This window comes from Wyeomyia smithii, chromosome 2 (genome assembly GCF_029784165.1).
Source record: "Wyeomyia smithii strain HCP4-BCI-WySm-NY-G18 chromosome 2, ASM2978416v1, whole genome shotgun sequence".
Classification (NCBI taxonomy): domain Eukaryota; kingdom Metazoa; phylum Arthropoda; class Insecta; order Diptera; family Culicidae; genus Wyeomyia; species Wyeomyia smithii.
This window is the reverse complement of record NC_073695.1, coordinates 242284762-242302262: the sequence shown is the minus strand read 5'-3', so window position 1 is coordinate 242302262 and position 17501 is coordinate 242284762. Positions and strand designations below refer to the sequence as shown.

Genomic DNA, 17501 nt, shown 5'->3' with positions numbered 1-17501 from the left:
AATTCCACAATCTTGGCAGTAAAACACGTAACAGTGTCATCGGTGTCAGTACAGGCAGTGCGAAAAATCCGGTCAACATCCCTGAGTGATGTATTAATAGCACCAAATCTACTTAGCAGAAAATCAAAAGCCTTCGAGCCAAGTTCCTCAACAAACATAGCATAGATTGAGATGTCAAGCAGTTTCAATCTGAAGCGGCGTCGTTGTCATGGCGATCGTCCGGTAAACAAAAACGTGTTTGTGAAGGAAGTTTCAAGCATGATGTATAGAGACATAGTGTAATGGAATGTCAAATGCAGAATCGGCCATATTGGAAACAGATTTGATTGCGAAAAACTTTGTTTATTAACAGCCTCTAAAAAAAAATCGCACCGTTGAATATATCATTTAGACGCATTTATATTGTAAATATAACACTACTACATACCTTGCCATCAATATTTGTGCTTCTCGAAGCAACTCACAAGTTAAACACTGAAAACTGGAACGTTTCTTTTTCAAGTGAGCAAGGAAACATAAATAAACAAGGAAAATTTTCTTCCTGTTGCATGGTGATACTTCGACTCCGACCTCCCTAAGAGAAAAACGCTACCCCATCCCGCCCCAAGTAACACACGTTGTTATAGAACAGTTAAGATAACTCCTCCAACACAACCTTCGGTTATAGATTTCAGTTGACATTACCTTTTTCATGACATCTCTATCACCAGAAAAGCGCAAAAATCGAAGGCTACTATAACAAGTACTGGTGTTATATTAAGTATTATATAACTTCATGAAAGCAAGCCAACTTGCTAGACTGAAGCTGCAAAATACATCTCGAGTACCAATGCGGTAAAAAAACATGGAAAACAAGTTATTTTCAAGTTGTAATTACTAACCAATAAAAACATCGTTGACGCAAGCATAAAACTTCAAAATAGAAATTTTGTAGAACAACGCTTCTTTATATTAGGAACTACAAAGGAAAAAATAGTGATTATGGCGTATCGAATATTCACCAAAAATAAACAATAATATTAGACCAACTATTTGACGCTTTTAATACAAAGTTCTACGTGCGCATCAAATTTCATGGTGAAACATTGCATTTTACTTCTGAAAAAATCATGCGCCATTCATTGGATACGGTTTTCTGTTTGTAAATCAGTGGAAAATAGATTATTCATTACAGAATGGTTGCTGATTCATTTAATTGCGAAGGGTCTCAATTTAGCCCAACACCGCATGAGTTTAGCTCGTAAACAACTATCTGGCATCTCTTTCTTAGTTGCCTAGTAAATCGCAATGTCGTTTCTTTTTTCTTGGGTTGATCTGCACTGACCTAGTGGAATAAAAAAACTCGCGCATTCGTGGGTCAGAATTCGCCATACCAGCGCGCATGCGCAATTGTGTTGCTATGACAACATTTACCTAGCGCCTGCGCAAATGTATTGTTACGCGCAGTGCAGCTAGATCGAAAATTGTGTTCGTCAGCGGCACTTTTAATTAATTATAAATTGATGATAGAAACAATGTTCAACCTTTCAAAATGAATTGTTTCTGTCGCTTAAGTATTAAAATTGTTTTCGTATAGTTTTAACGTTATCTAGACATAAAATATAGCAAATCTAGAAAACATTGTTAGATATACGGTAACAAAATTTGGCGTGACATTGGTTGCACTGCAAACGTTTTGTTTACATTTTCATGGCGCATTTCGATCCAACTCAAAGAGTTTGAATAAAATCGTTTCAATAATTTTAATAACAATATGATCAAGTCATTGGCTGCTGAATACTAAGACCAACCAAAGGAAAAGCACTTTACAGGTACGTAAATTATTATTGGGCGTGTAATATTGATGTGGCGCGGCTGCCTCAGCTGGACATTTTTACACAGTTGTTATAATAGCGAAAACATCTGGAAAACATCTTGAAGACAAGTGCCATTTATGTCATAGTTTTTGTTTGGTGAACTCATGTTATTGAAAAACATCTCCAAAACCAGAAAAACGAGCTTGTTTTCGAAGTGTGGTTGAATTACTGATGAAGTACAACTTCTCACAAATGTTCTATTTTAAGTTGTTTTCTGTACTGTTTTGATAACATCATGAACACAACTTAAAGACAAGCAAAGGCAGTTTATGATTATTAATCTATGAAAAACACTCATGATATAAAATAATATCTCCAGAGCAATAAAATAACAACACAAGTTTTCGAATGCGCCTATAGTACTCTTATATGACTACTGTTATTGAGAATTATTTTCTAACATGTTTTGTGTGTTACTTGGGCGCAAACCGTTACACCATGTTCATCATGGTTTCGAGTACAAAAGCCATTCACGGTTAACTTCCAGTCATGCATAGCGAATTGCGTACAGCAGCAAATAATAATATCGTGATGGAATCCGGAATTTCTGGCGTCTGCAAAGAGAAGTTTTCCTCTTGGCAGATCTGTTGGGATGGAACGGCTGTTACTCTAGGATAATCGGAAGATCCATTGATTTTTTTGTTTCATCAATTCGTCAATCGAATGTATTTTGCAAGCTGATCATTTTAAACCGGTATTGTAACAGTTGATACATGTGGCACTTTCTTCAAATATCGTACGAATGATAGAGAGTGCCTCTTTGACTTTTTTATAGGAACAGTGCTCCACTATTGCGAGGTTTCCTTTCTCTTATTTTCAGAATAACTGACCAACAAAAAATGGATGTCCCTCAATGTGATTGGTGTCTATTTCAGGAAGTTTTTTCAAGTTTGGTACGCTGGATCCATGCTTAGTTATAATTTTAGATCAATTCAATTTCGGGTGGTGTTAGCTACGTATGCATGCTTATGACAAGTAATAGTCAGCTGCTTGAGTGAGCTAAAAGAGGAATTTTATGGTTAAAGTTCGATGATTTTTTGATGACCTTACCGGGTGGACTTTAAACTTGCAGTTGCTTAGTGACTGGAGCCACGTGGATAACTAATTGTTGATAATCAGATCGAATATTTCGCGGTATATCATACTAAAAGTATGAAAGGATTTCAAACAAAATCGTAAATACAAATGATGCTACCTACTTGAGTACTTACTATACATTTTCCATTCCACTCGACATGAGGAGATCGAAGCAAACTGTGACCAAGAATGGTTGAGAAAAAGTTTCGAGTTAAAATTTTCGCGTTTTCTCAGTTTTGTTTTGTCAGCCAGCAATTACTATTATAGTTGAAATTGTTACTTATCCTGACTGTCCGCACTGTGCATGGCTCACAATCCCCTTCCAAGGCCCAAGTTCTTAGCAGTACCGACAGTTAGATCGGTTCAGGTGTGCTGCTTCCCCGGTGAAATTCTGCTGCTGTGCGACGTGATTCACGGTGCTATCTACAGATAAGTACACAGTTTTCTTTTTGTTGCCGTGTCCAAATCTTACAACAAACTGTCGCTTAATCTGATATTTCTAGGCCATGAAAGTTGGCCATCGGACATCGGACTATAAAGCTTTGTATGTATGGGACTATGCTAGTTTATATATTAAGTAGGTGTCAAATCGCCAAACTAACGAATCTTTAGAAAACGATTCACATTCGGATGTTAAAGTATTTCGCATATACAGTATTTACGGAAAAACTTTATATAATTGACATGGAACATCTCCAAGTTTAAGAGAACCACCAAAAAGTGACCAGAGCTTTGCACTCATTCTAATACAATCCCTATCCTGTGATACTCGTAGAGATGCAGTGGAACCAGCGCACAGTAGTCCAATAAGGCAAAAAGTGGAACTTTATTCCATAGCGTCTTTCACCTTCATCCTAGCTTAATAAAGTCTTTTGAACAATTGTTTGTATTAATGACCCGCATAATCGCAAATTGTCAAAAAGTATGAAAAGTTAACTATAATAAAAATAAAAAAAATAACTTTTTGTGTTAAGAGATAGTAGAATTGTTCATTCAGCAAAATTGTAGAAGATTCAAAAATATGGAACTTTGTTGAACAAATGAAAACCCTCTCTTTTTTGGTACAAAGTTATAAAGTATATTACATGGAACTTACTTGAAAGTTAGTTTTTTGTACTTACCTTTTGTTAGTTGCATTTTACACGAAAGTATTGTTCGGAGGGATTGTTAGGGCACACAAAAGATACATTTTTGTCAAAGGCCATATATCTCCAGGACTTTTCATTAAAAAGTTATATCATATTTTAGCTTATTTTTTCGATAACTTCAAGCACGTTTAGGTTAAAAAGGGGCAGGTGGAATCATGATGTCAATACTTTTCTTTGAAGTTAAACTGAAGTTCTATAAACTTCTTTAGGTTCCATTTGTCTCAATCTACTCAGATTAGAGTACGACGAGCATATGTTACAGTAGGTTTTCATATATTAAAAATACCAACTTTTTTGTGTTAAGAGATAGTGGAATGGTTTATTCGGCAAAGTTTTAGAACGTGCAAAAATATGAATCTTTGCTGAGCAAACAAAATTCCTGTCTTCATTGGGTACAGAGTTACAGAGTATTATATGTAAAAGTTACTTAAAAGTTAATTTTTTGCACTTAACTTTTGTTAGCTACATTTTAAAAGAAAACGTTGTTCGAAAGAAGCATTTGGGCATACAAAACACTCGTTTTTGTAGAAGGTCACACATCTCAAGGACTTTCCCTCACAAAGTTATAGCATATTTTAGCTTATTTTTTCGATAACTTTAAGAACGTATAAAGTAAAAAGGGGCAAGTAGTATCATGATGTTAATACTTTTTGTCGAAGTTTAGCTCGAGTGCTCAGAACTGTTATAAGTTCCATCCGTCCCAATGAGGTGGATTGGGATCTTTGTTTTATACATTGTTAAAGTTGTCGAAAAACTATGCTTAAATGTGCTATAACTTTATAAGCAAAAGTCCTGGAGATGTGTGGCCTTCTACAAAAACGTGTGTTTTGTATGCCCAAATGCTTCTTTCGAACAACGTTTTCTTGTAAAATGTAACTAACAAAAGTTAAGTGCAAAAACTAACTTTTAAGTAACTTTCATAGAATATACGCTGTAACTCTGTACCCAATGAAGATAGGAATTTTATTTGTTCAGTAAAGTTTCATATTTTTGCACGTTCTAAAACTTTGCCGAATAAACCATTCCTCTCTCTCTTAACACAAAAAAGTAAGTATTTTTGATATATGAAAACCTACTGTAACTTATGCTTGCCGTACTCATACCTGTGTAGATTGGAAGCTTAACTTCAAGGAAAAGTATTGACATCATGATTCCACTTGCCTCTTTTTAACCTATACGTTCTTGAAGTTATCGAAAAAATAGGCTGAAATATGATATAACTTTGTAATGAAAAGTCCTGGAGATATATGGCCTTTGACAAAAATGTGTGTTTTGTATACCCTAACAATTCCTTTGAACAATACTTTCGTGTAAAATGCAACTAACAAAAGTTAAGTACGAAAAACTAACCTTCAAGTAAGTTCCATGTGATATACTTTATAACTTTGTACCGAAAAAAGATAGGGTTTTCATTTGTTCAACAAAGTTTCATATTTTTGAATCTTCTACAACTTTGCTGAATAAACAATTCTACTATCTCTTAACACAAAAATGTTATTTTTTTTTTTTCATTTTTAGTATAGTAAATTTTTCATACTTTTTGATAATTTGCGATTATGTGGGTCATTCATACAAACAATTGTTTCGAAGACACTTTTAAGCTAGGATGCAGGTAAAAGGCGCTATGGAATAAAGTTCCACTTTTTGCCTTTTTGGACCACTGTGCAGCGGTCTCTAAACAAAACGAGCATCATCATCCTTAACCTTCGCAAGTAGTGCAGCCTTTTGGTCGTGGCCGACGTTGTTATTGGTCAGTGGTAAAAATATTATGAACTAGTGAAAATCAAGTACCGTTCATCTGGATCATGTAGCAATTTTGTTGGTTTGACCAATCACGGAGTCTATCTAAGGCAAGCTAAGCTAATTTTCTATTCAACTCAAGTTTTCGACTGGAACTGATGTATTATTTAAGGGATTTATATTTCGGCTTGCAGTACGACCCGACCTTTTTATGTTTCGCACAAACTTTTTAACTTGTTGGTTACTGTTTTCGAATGAGTAGTTTTTTCAATGTCATATAGTGTAATTTTGTCCTAATGTAAATCAATTTGTACGTAAAATGTGAAATATATTTTAGGCCCTGATGATGGTCCCATAGAAGGACCGAAACGTTGGTGATGAGCAGATAGAAATCAACGCAATTTATTAGACTACAAGCCGAAATATAAATCCCTTAAATTTCTATTCAACTTGACATGCCATATCCTAAAACTGAGTAAATTTTATCACATTGATGCTGGAACCTCGTTATCGTGCCATGGAATTATTATATTGCGTTTTGCATTGCATTTTGGTATAAGTTTTTTTTTGTGCACAACATTTATTTGACACGACACAATACAAATTAATGTTTTACGGAGCCATTTATGTCTAATGTCTTATGGTCTGAATTTTCTTATAAGCTACAGGCAAATTTTTATCCTCGCTGTCGACAACGAGCTGAAACTAAATCTATTACCTACTAAAAATTTAGGTATAAGTTGCGCCCATTTGAAACTTTGTATTTCATTGTTCGAACTTAAAATCTATTTTCTACTCTAATTTAGCAATACTGATTTTCGTTTGGGTCTGACTAAAAATTATCCTTACCACCTGAATCTGTTACAAAACGGCGTTTTCTTCGAGTTTTAAATTTTTGGCCGTTTCACGTTTTCTGAGTCACCTTCAGATTCTTTTCGTTTCCGATTGAAATAGGGGTTATCTGCATTTTCGCCGAGATCTATTGGCAGTATACATTCAAAATTCTTTGTTGGATCTTGCATCATAAGCGTGTTTTTGGTCAAATCTACCTTCAGTCCCGTTTTTCTTAGCATAGACAAATAATGTAATACTGCAGGCTCATCAAGGCCGTGCTTTTCTACGACACATTTAACTAACTCTAGAGCAGTAACTATTTGATCACGTGGGAAGCAATTTATTTTATCTAAACTGACAAAATTTACAATCAACTGGAGGAAAGCTAGCTTATTAACCCGTGGAAGCTCTGTACCGGTGAGTTTGGTAAGCATATAACAAATCAGACCTTTTGAAATGTTTGATTGGTAATCCTCTATATCTTCGTCTAAATAATTGTTGCAGGTTAAAATCGAATTAAATATTTCCGACATTTTGGGAGTTACGATCTCTAAAATTCGGGCTATTAAAACACCTCTGCTTTCCAGCCAACATAGAGATTTATCGTTATAGTTTTCATCGATAGCGGCTTCAGTTTCCGTGCTAACTCGTGGATCGAAAAAAATATCAATGTAAAATGAGCGCCATGACACAAAATTATCATGTTTCGATGTCGCCTCACAGAGGATTTCCATGTGTCCCTTTGAACTCTCGAAGAATTTAATTATATTGTTTCCATACTCCTTAACCGTTTCAACTGACGAGCTGATGTGTGATTTGATCTTCTTGATGGCAGTTGGATGAAAGATATCAAGAAAATAGCATAAACAATCTTGGCCTCTCAAGCCGTCTAGATTTTCAATTTTGTTTGGATTTAGTAAATCTGAGAATTGTTTCAGTTGCTGTTGTTCTATTTTATTCTTTTCACAAAAATCTTCCAGGTTGTGCAATGTTTCTTGCATTTCGTTATCACCACTAAAGAAGTATTTGATACAATTAACTCTTAATTCAGATCGAAGATTGGCTTGCTCTTTCAACTGGGAACAGTAGTGTTTGATCGCTTCGTGGATATTTGTTCTAAATGTTTCGTATGTTTCATAAAACAATGGATTTAAGAAGTACTCCAAAGTGTCTTTCAGTGCTGTGATGTCAGTCACTTTCAAAAATTCTTTAAAAAACTCCCTAATCAACGAGGAATTACCAGCATGTGTAAAGTACTTATTACGCCACACAATTTTACTCTCAATGTTTTGCTGTAACTTCCTTAAGCTGTGGTTTGCTGTGTTAAGCTTTTCTATCACTTGCTCCATGCAATTTATTGGAAATTCATAATGAAAATCCTTCTCAGTGTTACTTATTAAAAACCTTGTTTCGTCATAATTCAAATCAAATCCCGCACTTCTCAATATGAGTAAATAGTTCGCTACCACCGTAGCGTATTGTTTCTCTTTCACTATACTTTTCAAAATGTTAAGTGTAATTCCTACTTCTTCATGGGTGAAGGGAAATTTGGCTTTTATTTTCATGTCGAAGTCGGTGAAAATTACAAGCATCTGGAAAAAAGCTGGTTTGTCAACCCGCGGAAGCTCTTTGACGGAGAATTTTTTCAACATATAACAAATTACACCTTCAAAAATTGTTGACTGATAAATATCTACTCGAACACCAGCGCTATATAAACCGGAGTTGAATATTTCGGCCATTTTGGGAGTGACAGATTCAAAAATTTTAGAAATTAAAACACCTTTACTTTTGAGCCAGTCAGCAGATTTGTTCCTAAAGATATCATCGAAAAATGCGTCCGTGTAGTTATTGAAACTTGGATCAAAAAGTATATCAACGAAGAATGATCGCCATGATATAAAGTCCCAATGTGCTTGTTTCTCATTATATATTTTCAAGTATACTACACTTTCTAAGAATTGTATTATTTGTTTTCCATACTCATTAACAGTTTCAACTGTAGAGTAAATCCGTGACTTAATCATTTCCAAGATAGTCGGATGAAATAAATCTAGAAAAAAGCATAAACGGTTTTGGCATTGCAAGACATCAATACGTTCGATTTTGCTTGGCATCATAAATTCCATCAATTTATTCAGTTGTTGCTGTTCTTCCACACTCTCCACAGGAGAATCTCCAATATTGATCAAGATTAGCTGCAACTTTTCATCTCTATGAAAAAGATATTTAAGACAACTATCTTTTAACTCAGATTGAAGGCGATGCTGTCCTTTCAACTGTAAAAAGTAGTGTTTGATCAATTCATGTAGTTTTTTCTCGAATTTTTGGTATGTTAAATAAAACAATGGTTTAAGAAAGCACTTCAAAGTGTATCTTAGTACTATAACATCTGTCTCTTTTGAAAATGTTGAGACAAAATTGTTAATTAATGATGAATCGCCATCGTACCAAAAGGATTTTCTACGCCACACAGTTTTAAGCTCAATGTTCTGTTGCAACTCACCTAAGTTGTGGTTTGTCAAATCAAGCGCCTTTCTCATTTGTTGCATGCATTCTTCTGGGAATTCATATTTGAATTCTGCTTCAGGAGCAATCACTGAAAAATTAGTTTCGGTATAAACTATCTCAAGACCCGCTCTTTTCAATATAAGCAAATAATCCGACACTGCAAACGCGTACTGTTCTCCTTCTATTTCTGTGCATTTAACTATGTCTAGTGTAGTTTCAATTTGTACGCAGGTAAAGGGAAATTTCCCTGTTATTTTCATGCCGAGGTCGACAAAATCGACGAGTATCTGGAAAAAAGCTCGCTTTTCAACCCGTGGAAGCTTGTCTACAGCCCATTTGCCTAGGATGTAACAAATCAGACCTTCAAAAATATTCGATTGGTAATTTTCCAACTGATTATTGTAGATGTTCAAAACAGAGTCGAACATTCCGGACATTCTATGATTGACAATCTCTAGAATCCTGCAAGTTAGAGCACCGTTACCTCCGAGCCAGTCTATAGATTTATTCTGATAAATTTCGTTTACAGCTATTTCAGTTTCCATACTAATACTGGGATGAAACACGATGTCGACATAGAATGCCGCCAGCGATTTGAGATCCTCATGCCCTAGCTTGTCGTTCATTATTTTTTCGCCACTGGCGAAGCTAGTTTCTAGTGAATGAATTATTTTTGTTGCATACTTTTTCCGGGCTTCCACCGTTGAGCAAATGTGTAACTTAACTTTTTGCATTACAGTTGGATGGAAAATGTTGAAAAAATAGCACAAAATGTCTAGATCCTTCAAGTGTTCCAGAGTTTCTATATTACTCGGAATTATTAAGTTTAGAATTTCATCCTCTCGAAGACCTTTAAAGTTGTTTAATGTTTCTTGCAACATTTCGTTGCGAAAATGATGTTTTATACGTTTATTTTTCAGTTTAGGTTTCTCCAAAGTTTGCTTTTTTAACCGGTCGTAGTAGTGTCTAACGGCCTTCGCGATATTTTTCTCGATTGTCATATAAGATTGGAAAAGTAAGATAGAATATTGAGACAAAGTTGCTTCGGAGAAAAACTCTAGAGCGTTATTTAATACTGCAATGTCTCTCGCGAGAGAAAACGCCGTGAAGAACCGGTTAATCGGTGGCAATTCAGGTGTTTTACGACAAATTATGTTGAAGTGAATTTTCTGTTGCAAAATATTCAAACTGTGATACTTACTATTGTTATCTTTCTGTAGCTCATAATAAAATTCGCTTGCAGGATCTAACACTATAAGGGTATTTTCGGAATTAATTATCTTCAGTTCTAGTTTCACTAATACCTGCAAGTAATCCGATACTGTAGTCTCATATTGACCATGCTCTTCGATCACGCAATCAACGACGTCTAGTGTAGTCTCTAGTTGTTCACGAGAAAAAGTAAAGCGTTTCCAGTTAGATTTGAAAAGCAGTACCAACATCTTAAGGAAAGCTAGCTCATTTACCCTTGGAAACTTTACTTTAGGTTTGCTTAAAATGTACAAAATCAGAGCTTCAACATTTTTGCTATTGAATTTTTCTTCTCTGCTAAACTGAATAAATAGGTTGTCAAACATTCGTGGAGTAATGATCTCTAAAAATCTGGCAAGACAAACACCTACTTCAAAATTGTCCACATCGTTGATAAACGATTCAGTTTCACTAGTGATGTCACGGTAAAATAGTACATCATCAGCGAGAGAGCGTAATGATGAAAGGGTCTCATATTTTAGTTTATCAGCATCAATCAATGTGACAGAGGTTTTAAGGAACTGCAGTATTGTCTTCGCATATTCCCTTAGAGCTTCCACTTCCATTGAGTGAAAGAGTAACTTAATGTTTTGAATTATAGTCGGATGAAAAATATTGAAGAAAAAGCATAAGCGGTCCAAATTTATTATTTCATTGATTTTTATTTTGTCTGAATCGTTTGGAATCACCCAATTTATTAACTCTGCCAATTGCTGTTGATCCATCTTAACTTCTTCGAAAGAATCTTCAAGGTTCATTAGTCTATGTTGCAGTTTTTCGTCACTGAAGAGATGCTTAATACAATTGTCTCTTAATGTTGATGGCAGCCTATTTTGCTCTTTTAATGTGGAATAGTAATGTTTTACTACTGCACCGATATATTCTCTTACTATGTGTCTTGATATCTCGTTGATTTCTAAGATAAAAGCGAAGGTGATTTCTAGTGATTCACTATCTGTCACCAATAAAAATTTCTCAACAAGTTGGGTAATCAGAGATTTATCCAGATCGAAGAAACCAAAGCTCCTATTAGACCTTCCAATGTTTTCCTTTACGCTATGCTGCAATTCGCTTAAGCTCTTTTTTGGCGCGGAAGCGTCATTTACGCTTTCCAGCTGGATTTCTATTTCAGCCCTTATGTCATCCCCTTCCAGCAAATCACAATCCTGCAAAGTTTCCCAATTACTATGCAAGACAGTATTATGTTCACTTTGAATCTTTTGAGTCATAAACTCAAGAATCATACTGTTACGATCTCTAAAGATTTGAAACAGCAAAAAGTGGTGCATATTTTTGTACTCGGAGCGATAGTCTTTTTTCTCAAGAGCACTAACAAACATATTTGCTGCAAAATATTCAGCATAAGTGGGATGTACAAATCCTACGGTTCCGTCCGTAGTGGTCTTCGTAAGGCCGACATCGTGAATTTTCTCCACCGAAAATCCTCCTGTTATTAATTTTTTTCCTATCTGATCTTTCGTGAATAATAATTTTATGGCCAATTTTTCATAGGTCTCTGTGTATGAAGAACTTGAAGAGTCTTGCATAACTTCAGTTATATTGTTGCTGTTTTTTAATTTCTCTTCAAAATATCTTTTAAATTGATATTCAACAAACTTTCTGTAGAGATCAAATATACTACTGATTCCTAAATCATACAGCTCTAGTTTTTCTTCACTCTCAAGATGCTTTCTGCATGCATCTTGAAACATTTCAGCCACCATTCGGGCTTGCAGTACAACTCCAATCAAACCCTGTTTTTTCATAAGATTTAATTTATGAAACTGTTGTAGGAGGTCTTTAGAAAACTCATCGATTTTTTCAGTCCCCACTTTTGAATTCAACCTGCTGATCCAAAACTTGCTCAGAAAATCTTTTTGTTCTCTTCCCTCAAAAGCATTCAAACTGTAGGAAAATGTCCCCAAAGCATCTTCAATCCCGCGTTGTGCATACGAACGTGTTGTGATCCATACTTTGCCCTGAGTGAGTCTTAGGATTTTCACCATCTGCACTACCTTTCCCTTGTAGCGATCCTGGATTTCGTCATACCCATCCAATAAAATAGTAACTTGACCTTTTTGCTTTGAGCAAAATCTCAGTAAATCTTTTATCAAACAAGTTTGTGAATATTTTGGATCAATTACATTGGAGAGAAAGTCAAAAATTTCCTCTAAACTACCAAAATTTACCTCGTTTATGTGCCTTTCATATTCTTTCAAATTTACTCTGATAGACCAGAGGCAATCTGTTTTGATAGCGTGTGACGTTAGTATAGTAGATTTTCCTATTCCAGGATCCCCTGCAATAATTGCCGAATCTGTGATATCTTCTATTAGCTTTGAGTCGTTTCCTTCCTTAATCACGAATCTGCGTAAATTACGTAAGGAACCATGTGATTTTTTCCATTCCAATTCGTTGCCCATGTTTTCAACCAAATGAATTGTATACTGACTATAATCAGAACATAATTGTTCGAAGTCATTCTCTATGTTAGTACAATTTTGAAAGCAAATAAATCGAATTGGTCTCGTATCTCTTTCAGAACTTTCATCACCAAAGTCTCTTACCTTTTCATTTTTGGGGATTAAATCAGAAAGGTCACTTTTTGAAATTCCACTAATAGCGAATAGATCAGTTGTATTTTCCAAAATACATTTGCTATCCAACTTTGTCTGATAAGTAAGTGTACGTGGAATATCTATAAATGTATCGAAATCATATTGATGCCCACTACCAATTACGATGCTATCATTCTTGATGAGTGAGGTTAACGAGTTTCCATCCAAGATTTCGAATAATTCATCTGAATTGCTACCTTTTTCTGTTAATCGTGACAATTTTAATTGTGTTCCGAAAAGACTAATATCAGTTTGCAGTATTTGGTTTTTTGAAGCAGGGTTTAAATTTTTGGGACCATTTTCCATGTACAGTGTTATCATAGACAAACCAGGATATTGTCTAGATACTGCTTTATTCGACAACACACTAACAATAAGTATAATTTGTTTGCCAGCGCATGACTTGTTTTCCCACAATTCACTGTAAAGTGTGTCCAATAATTGTTCACCCTCGTCATCTACTGAATTACAGTCGATAGCTAATAAATGCTTATTTTGTGACTTGAAAGCATTTAAAACTATTTCCCCATCCCGATTCAGTGAAGTTAGAGAACGTAAATCCGAAACAGTATATTTCGTAGGATCCTCCTGGAACATCTTGTCTAAAATTTGATTAATCTTTGCAATACTTAAAAAGCTATCTTCTTCTGCATAAACTAACCTTAAGATGTCATCACTTTTTGAGTTCAAAAAATCTTCTATTTTCAACACATCAGAACTAGTGTCATTAAAAGTCAACTTGTTCCGGGTAAATTTGTCGATTTTTTCCCTAAACAAAGGCACTGATCCACCCAATTTTATACCACAGATGTTAGACTTGAAGTCACTCCAAAACTCTCTTATTTCTGAATGCAATATAAAGCGTGCAGTATTGTTCGGATTTCGGCTAGCAAACCATTCATCGATAAATTCCTTGAATTTGGAAAAACTAAAATAATTGTATGTATCGCTTCCCATCATACTTTTAATTTTCCCGCTCAACTCTGCGGACGACGGTTGCTCAACAGCGAGCACAAATTTTTTCAATAATTTTTCTATTTCGTTCTTTTTGGTTGGTTCAAAATTTCTACGGAACAACTTTTTGAACAAATCATTCTTCTCATTATCATCTTTACAACTAAATCTATACCACTTGCCACCAATGTCTGAAAAGTATTTGCAATACTTTCTTTTATCTGAAATTTCTTGAAAATAAATGTTCTTTGGATCATCATTCTCACTGAAACGGTTATTGGTGCAAAGAAAAAGATGCTCTATTTGGTCGAGATATTTGAGCAGTTCGGTCTTTGAATAATCGATAAAATATTTTCCCAGGTGATATTTATGCTTCGAATTGGTGAACTGAGTTATTGTTAGCGGGTTTTCTCCGAGATGTTGCTCATGCTTAGCTTGCAAGTATATATATCTATAGTTCCCATTAGGATCAGTGTAACGAAAAACTAAATCATCAAATTTACCAGCCTCAGATACCTCAGTGCCTAAGCGAAACTGATCGTTACTCTCAATACCTTCGTGTGCAAATAACATTAACAATTTCGATTGATAATCGCCACCATGACGGTTACGTTTTAACTCCGAAGCTTTATGTGACAAAAATTTGTTGCCTGAAATTATGTTTTTAGATTGCTCGTATTCAAGAAACTTGTCTAGTTTCACACTATCAATACTAATAATTCTATCAATCTGATACTCTTTTTCAGTATCATCAAGTTGTTGAAGCAAGTAGATGGCAATATCAAATTTTCCTTCACTAATGGCTACAGATAGGGCAGTCTCTTTGCGATTATTGTACTTACTTAATATTTCTAAGTAATCATTTGCATTGTCCTGTTTTAATTTTTCGAATAAAATTTCAAACTTGTCTAGGTCTCCTAATGCAGCATACTTGTGTAAATCTGTGTTACCTCGACTATCTTGTATATCATTCTTCAACTTTTTCGCTGGTTGTTGGGCCATATTATATACACTTTTTGACTACAGCTTGTAGCTTCTTACACTGTCTTCACATTTGGACACTGATTCATCAATTACCTAATAGTGTATTTTGCGATCATAATTGGTCATCGATATCAGATTTTCTTCCAATAAAACTTCTGACTGCGGCAAGAAGAAAGAAAAACTGCGCATCCGATTTCGATAGAAAAGTACTAGAATTTCATGAAAGTTTACATTATTTCTATTACCTTATTTTCGACTTCTTGCACTTACTACTTCGAATATTGATCAAATTTATTATAACAATCAAATCAATCGAATATAACTTATAACGTGTGAACGCGTTGGCTGCCACCAAAAATTAAAACATCCAGTCCTATCGCTTATCACGGTCCGGCCGTCGATGTACTCTACTTTTTTATAGTATGCGTTTGTTGCTAAAAAGGCCAGTTATGTTGCTCACACTTTGTTTGATTTGTCGTGTGTTATCATGTAAAAAAATGCGTTTTGATTGTGGAACGTGTTTTTTTTCTCCCTCGTGCTTTTGGTACTGATAGTGGTATTTTTTTACGCTCTGCGTAATTGAAGTGTGATACAGATAAAAAGCGAACGTCGAATTCTAGGAGAACATAATGTTGTTATCCATAGGGGAGACTTCGGCAAGGATTTTTTGTTCGGTTTTCAAATAATGGTTTTTAAAACGGTCAATATAACCAGATTTTAAATTTATGTATTTAATTGTTTCAACGGAAAAATGTACAAATCTACAAAATTCACATTTATAATATAGCATCGGGTAAATTTACCGGTTTTGGCCACAGTTTGTCACTCATTTAAAATTATTTTTTTTACCTTATGGATTTTTATTTTTTTTTAATAGGGGGGGGGGGGGGGTGGTTTGTAATGATTTATTTATGTACTAAAATATCTATTCAGAATTAATATTGTGTGTTCTGTCACAAATGGTGACATTTCAACACTATTATATATAAATATTTGTACGCTTTTTTATATATTATTTAATGTTATTAGCTTTCGCAGTTAAGTTATTGTAATTGTAGGAAAATTATTAAACCTACTTGTCAAGAGAAAAAAAAAGGAATAAAACGAAACTTAAAATAAACTTAAAACTATCTTACTGACTATAGAGTGAGCTAATCGTTGCAATTGAGGATTGCAACGATTTTTGTCGGAATTTGTTGATAATTTGGCTTGACATATTTTCTAATGTTTCTACATTAGTGAGCCTATGTAGCTCATTCGTGCTAAACCAGGGAGGACGCTTAAAAATCATTTTCAAAAGTTTATTCTGAATCCTTTGAAGTGTCTTCTTCCTGGTTGCACAACAGCTTGTCCAGATGGGAACTGCATATAACATTGCTGGCCCAAAAATTTGTTTGTAAATTAACAGTTTATTCTTCATTCTGTGCCGAACACGCATCAGTATCGGACGTGTTTGGTGATCGTTCCGATAGAATATAAAACAAAAGACGCGTGAGCAAGTGTTGGCATGCCTGGTCGAGTGAAGGTTCAAGGTCGCCCGCCTTTGTGCAACTGTTCCGCATCGTGGCTGTTTGCTGGTACGTAAGCCGATTTGGCTGCTAAGTGATTTGTGCTACAGCAGTGGACGAGAATCTCAACACAAAGGAGGAAAAAGAAGAAGCCAAGAGTTGACAGCGAGTTGTGTCGCTGTGCTGAGTGATCACACACCCGGCTCGCTGCTGGTGGCTGTTTGGAGCTGCTGTATTGGTGCTGCTGGCTGTAACGGCTGCAGCTTCGACCGTTCGGACAACCAACCCTGCTGAAAGGAGAAGTAAAGAGGTACGTGTTCTGTCGGCGCTAGTGCGCTAGATTAAGCGCGATGGATGTAGATCCCTCGCCTCCCGTGCCACCATCCCCGAGCCCCTCCGACCCTGTCCCTCCTGCCAACCCTTTCTCTGTTAATTCTCCAGTCCCCCCTCGCCCCAGGCTTTACCCGGACGGATCTCAGGGCAGCTTTACTGTTTTCTTTCGGCCAAAAGCAGGACCGAAATCGAAACCGTTAAACATCCTGCAGATTTCGAAAGACCTGACGGAGGGGTACAAGGCCGTGACCGAAATCTCCAAGGTCAGACCCAACAAGCTCCGTGTCGTGGTCAGCGACCTGGAACAGGCCAACACTATTGCTCGCTCCAAGCTTTTCACACGCGAGTATCGCGTTTATATACCCGCACGAGACGTAGAGATCGACGGTGTCATAACCGATTCGAGTCTGTCGGTCGAGTGTATCTTGGCAAGCGGTTTTGGCTGCTTCAAAAATGCTTTGTGTCACGACGTAAAAGTAAAGATCATAGATTGCAAGCAATTGCGGTCTGTGTCTCTTGTCAACGGCACAAAAGTGTACACTCCGTCAGACTCGTTTAGTGTTACGTTTGCCGGATCTGCTCTCCCTAGCCACGTCTCGATCGATCGGGTTCGTCTGCCTGTGCGATTGTATGTACCCCGTGTTATGAATTGCACCAATTGCAAGCAGTAGGCCACACAGCCGCCTA

General features: G+C 35.9%; 1 protein-coding gene across 5 annotated transcripts; it reads right to left on the bottom strand.

Moving 5' to 3' along the window:
• Positions 1-2309: 2309 nt before the first annotated feature.
• LOC129720780 (uncharacterized) lies at positions 2310-15380 on the bottom strand. Of its 5 annotated transcripts, none has more exons than XM_055672518.1 (5): positions 15244-15380; positions 3193-15182; positions 3056-3110; positions 2907-3000; positions 2310-2855 (listed from the first exon to the last, which is right to left on the bottom strand). In XM_055672518.1, exon 2 carries the CDS (start codon positions 14989-14991, stop codon positions 6709-6711), a length of 8283 nt encoding a protein of 2760 aa, XP_055528493.1. In that variant the 5' UTR covers positions 14992-15182; positions 15244-15380; the 3' UTR covers positions 2310-2855; positions 2907-3000; positions 3056-3110; positions 3193-6708. The 5 variants fall into 5 exon arrangements, with proteins under 5 accessions (XP_055528493.1, XP_055528492.1, XP_055528491.1 ...); XM_055672517.1 differs by having other exon boundaries at positions 3068-3110; XM_055672516.1 differs by having other exon boundaries at positions 3056-15182.
• Between the last annotated feature and the right edge of the window lie 2121 nt (positions 15381-17501).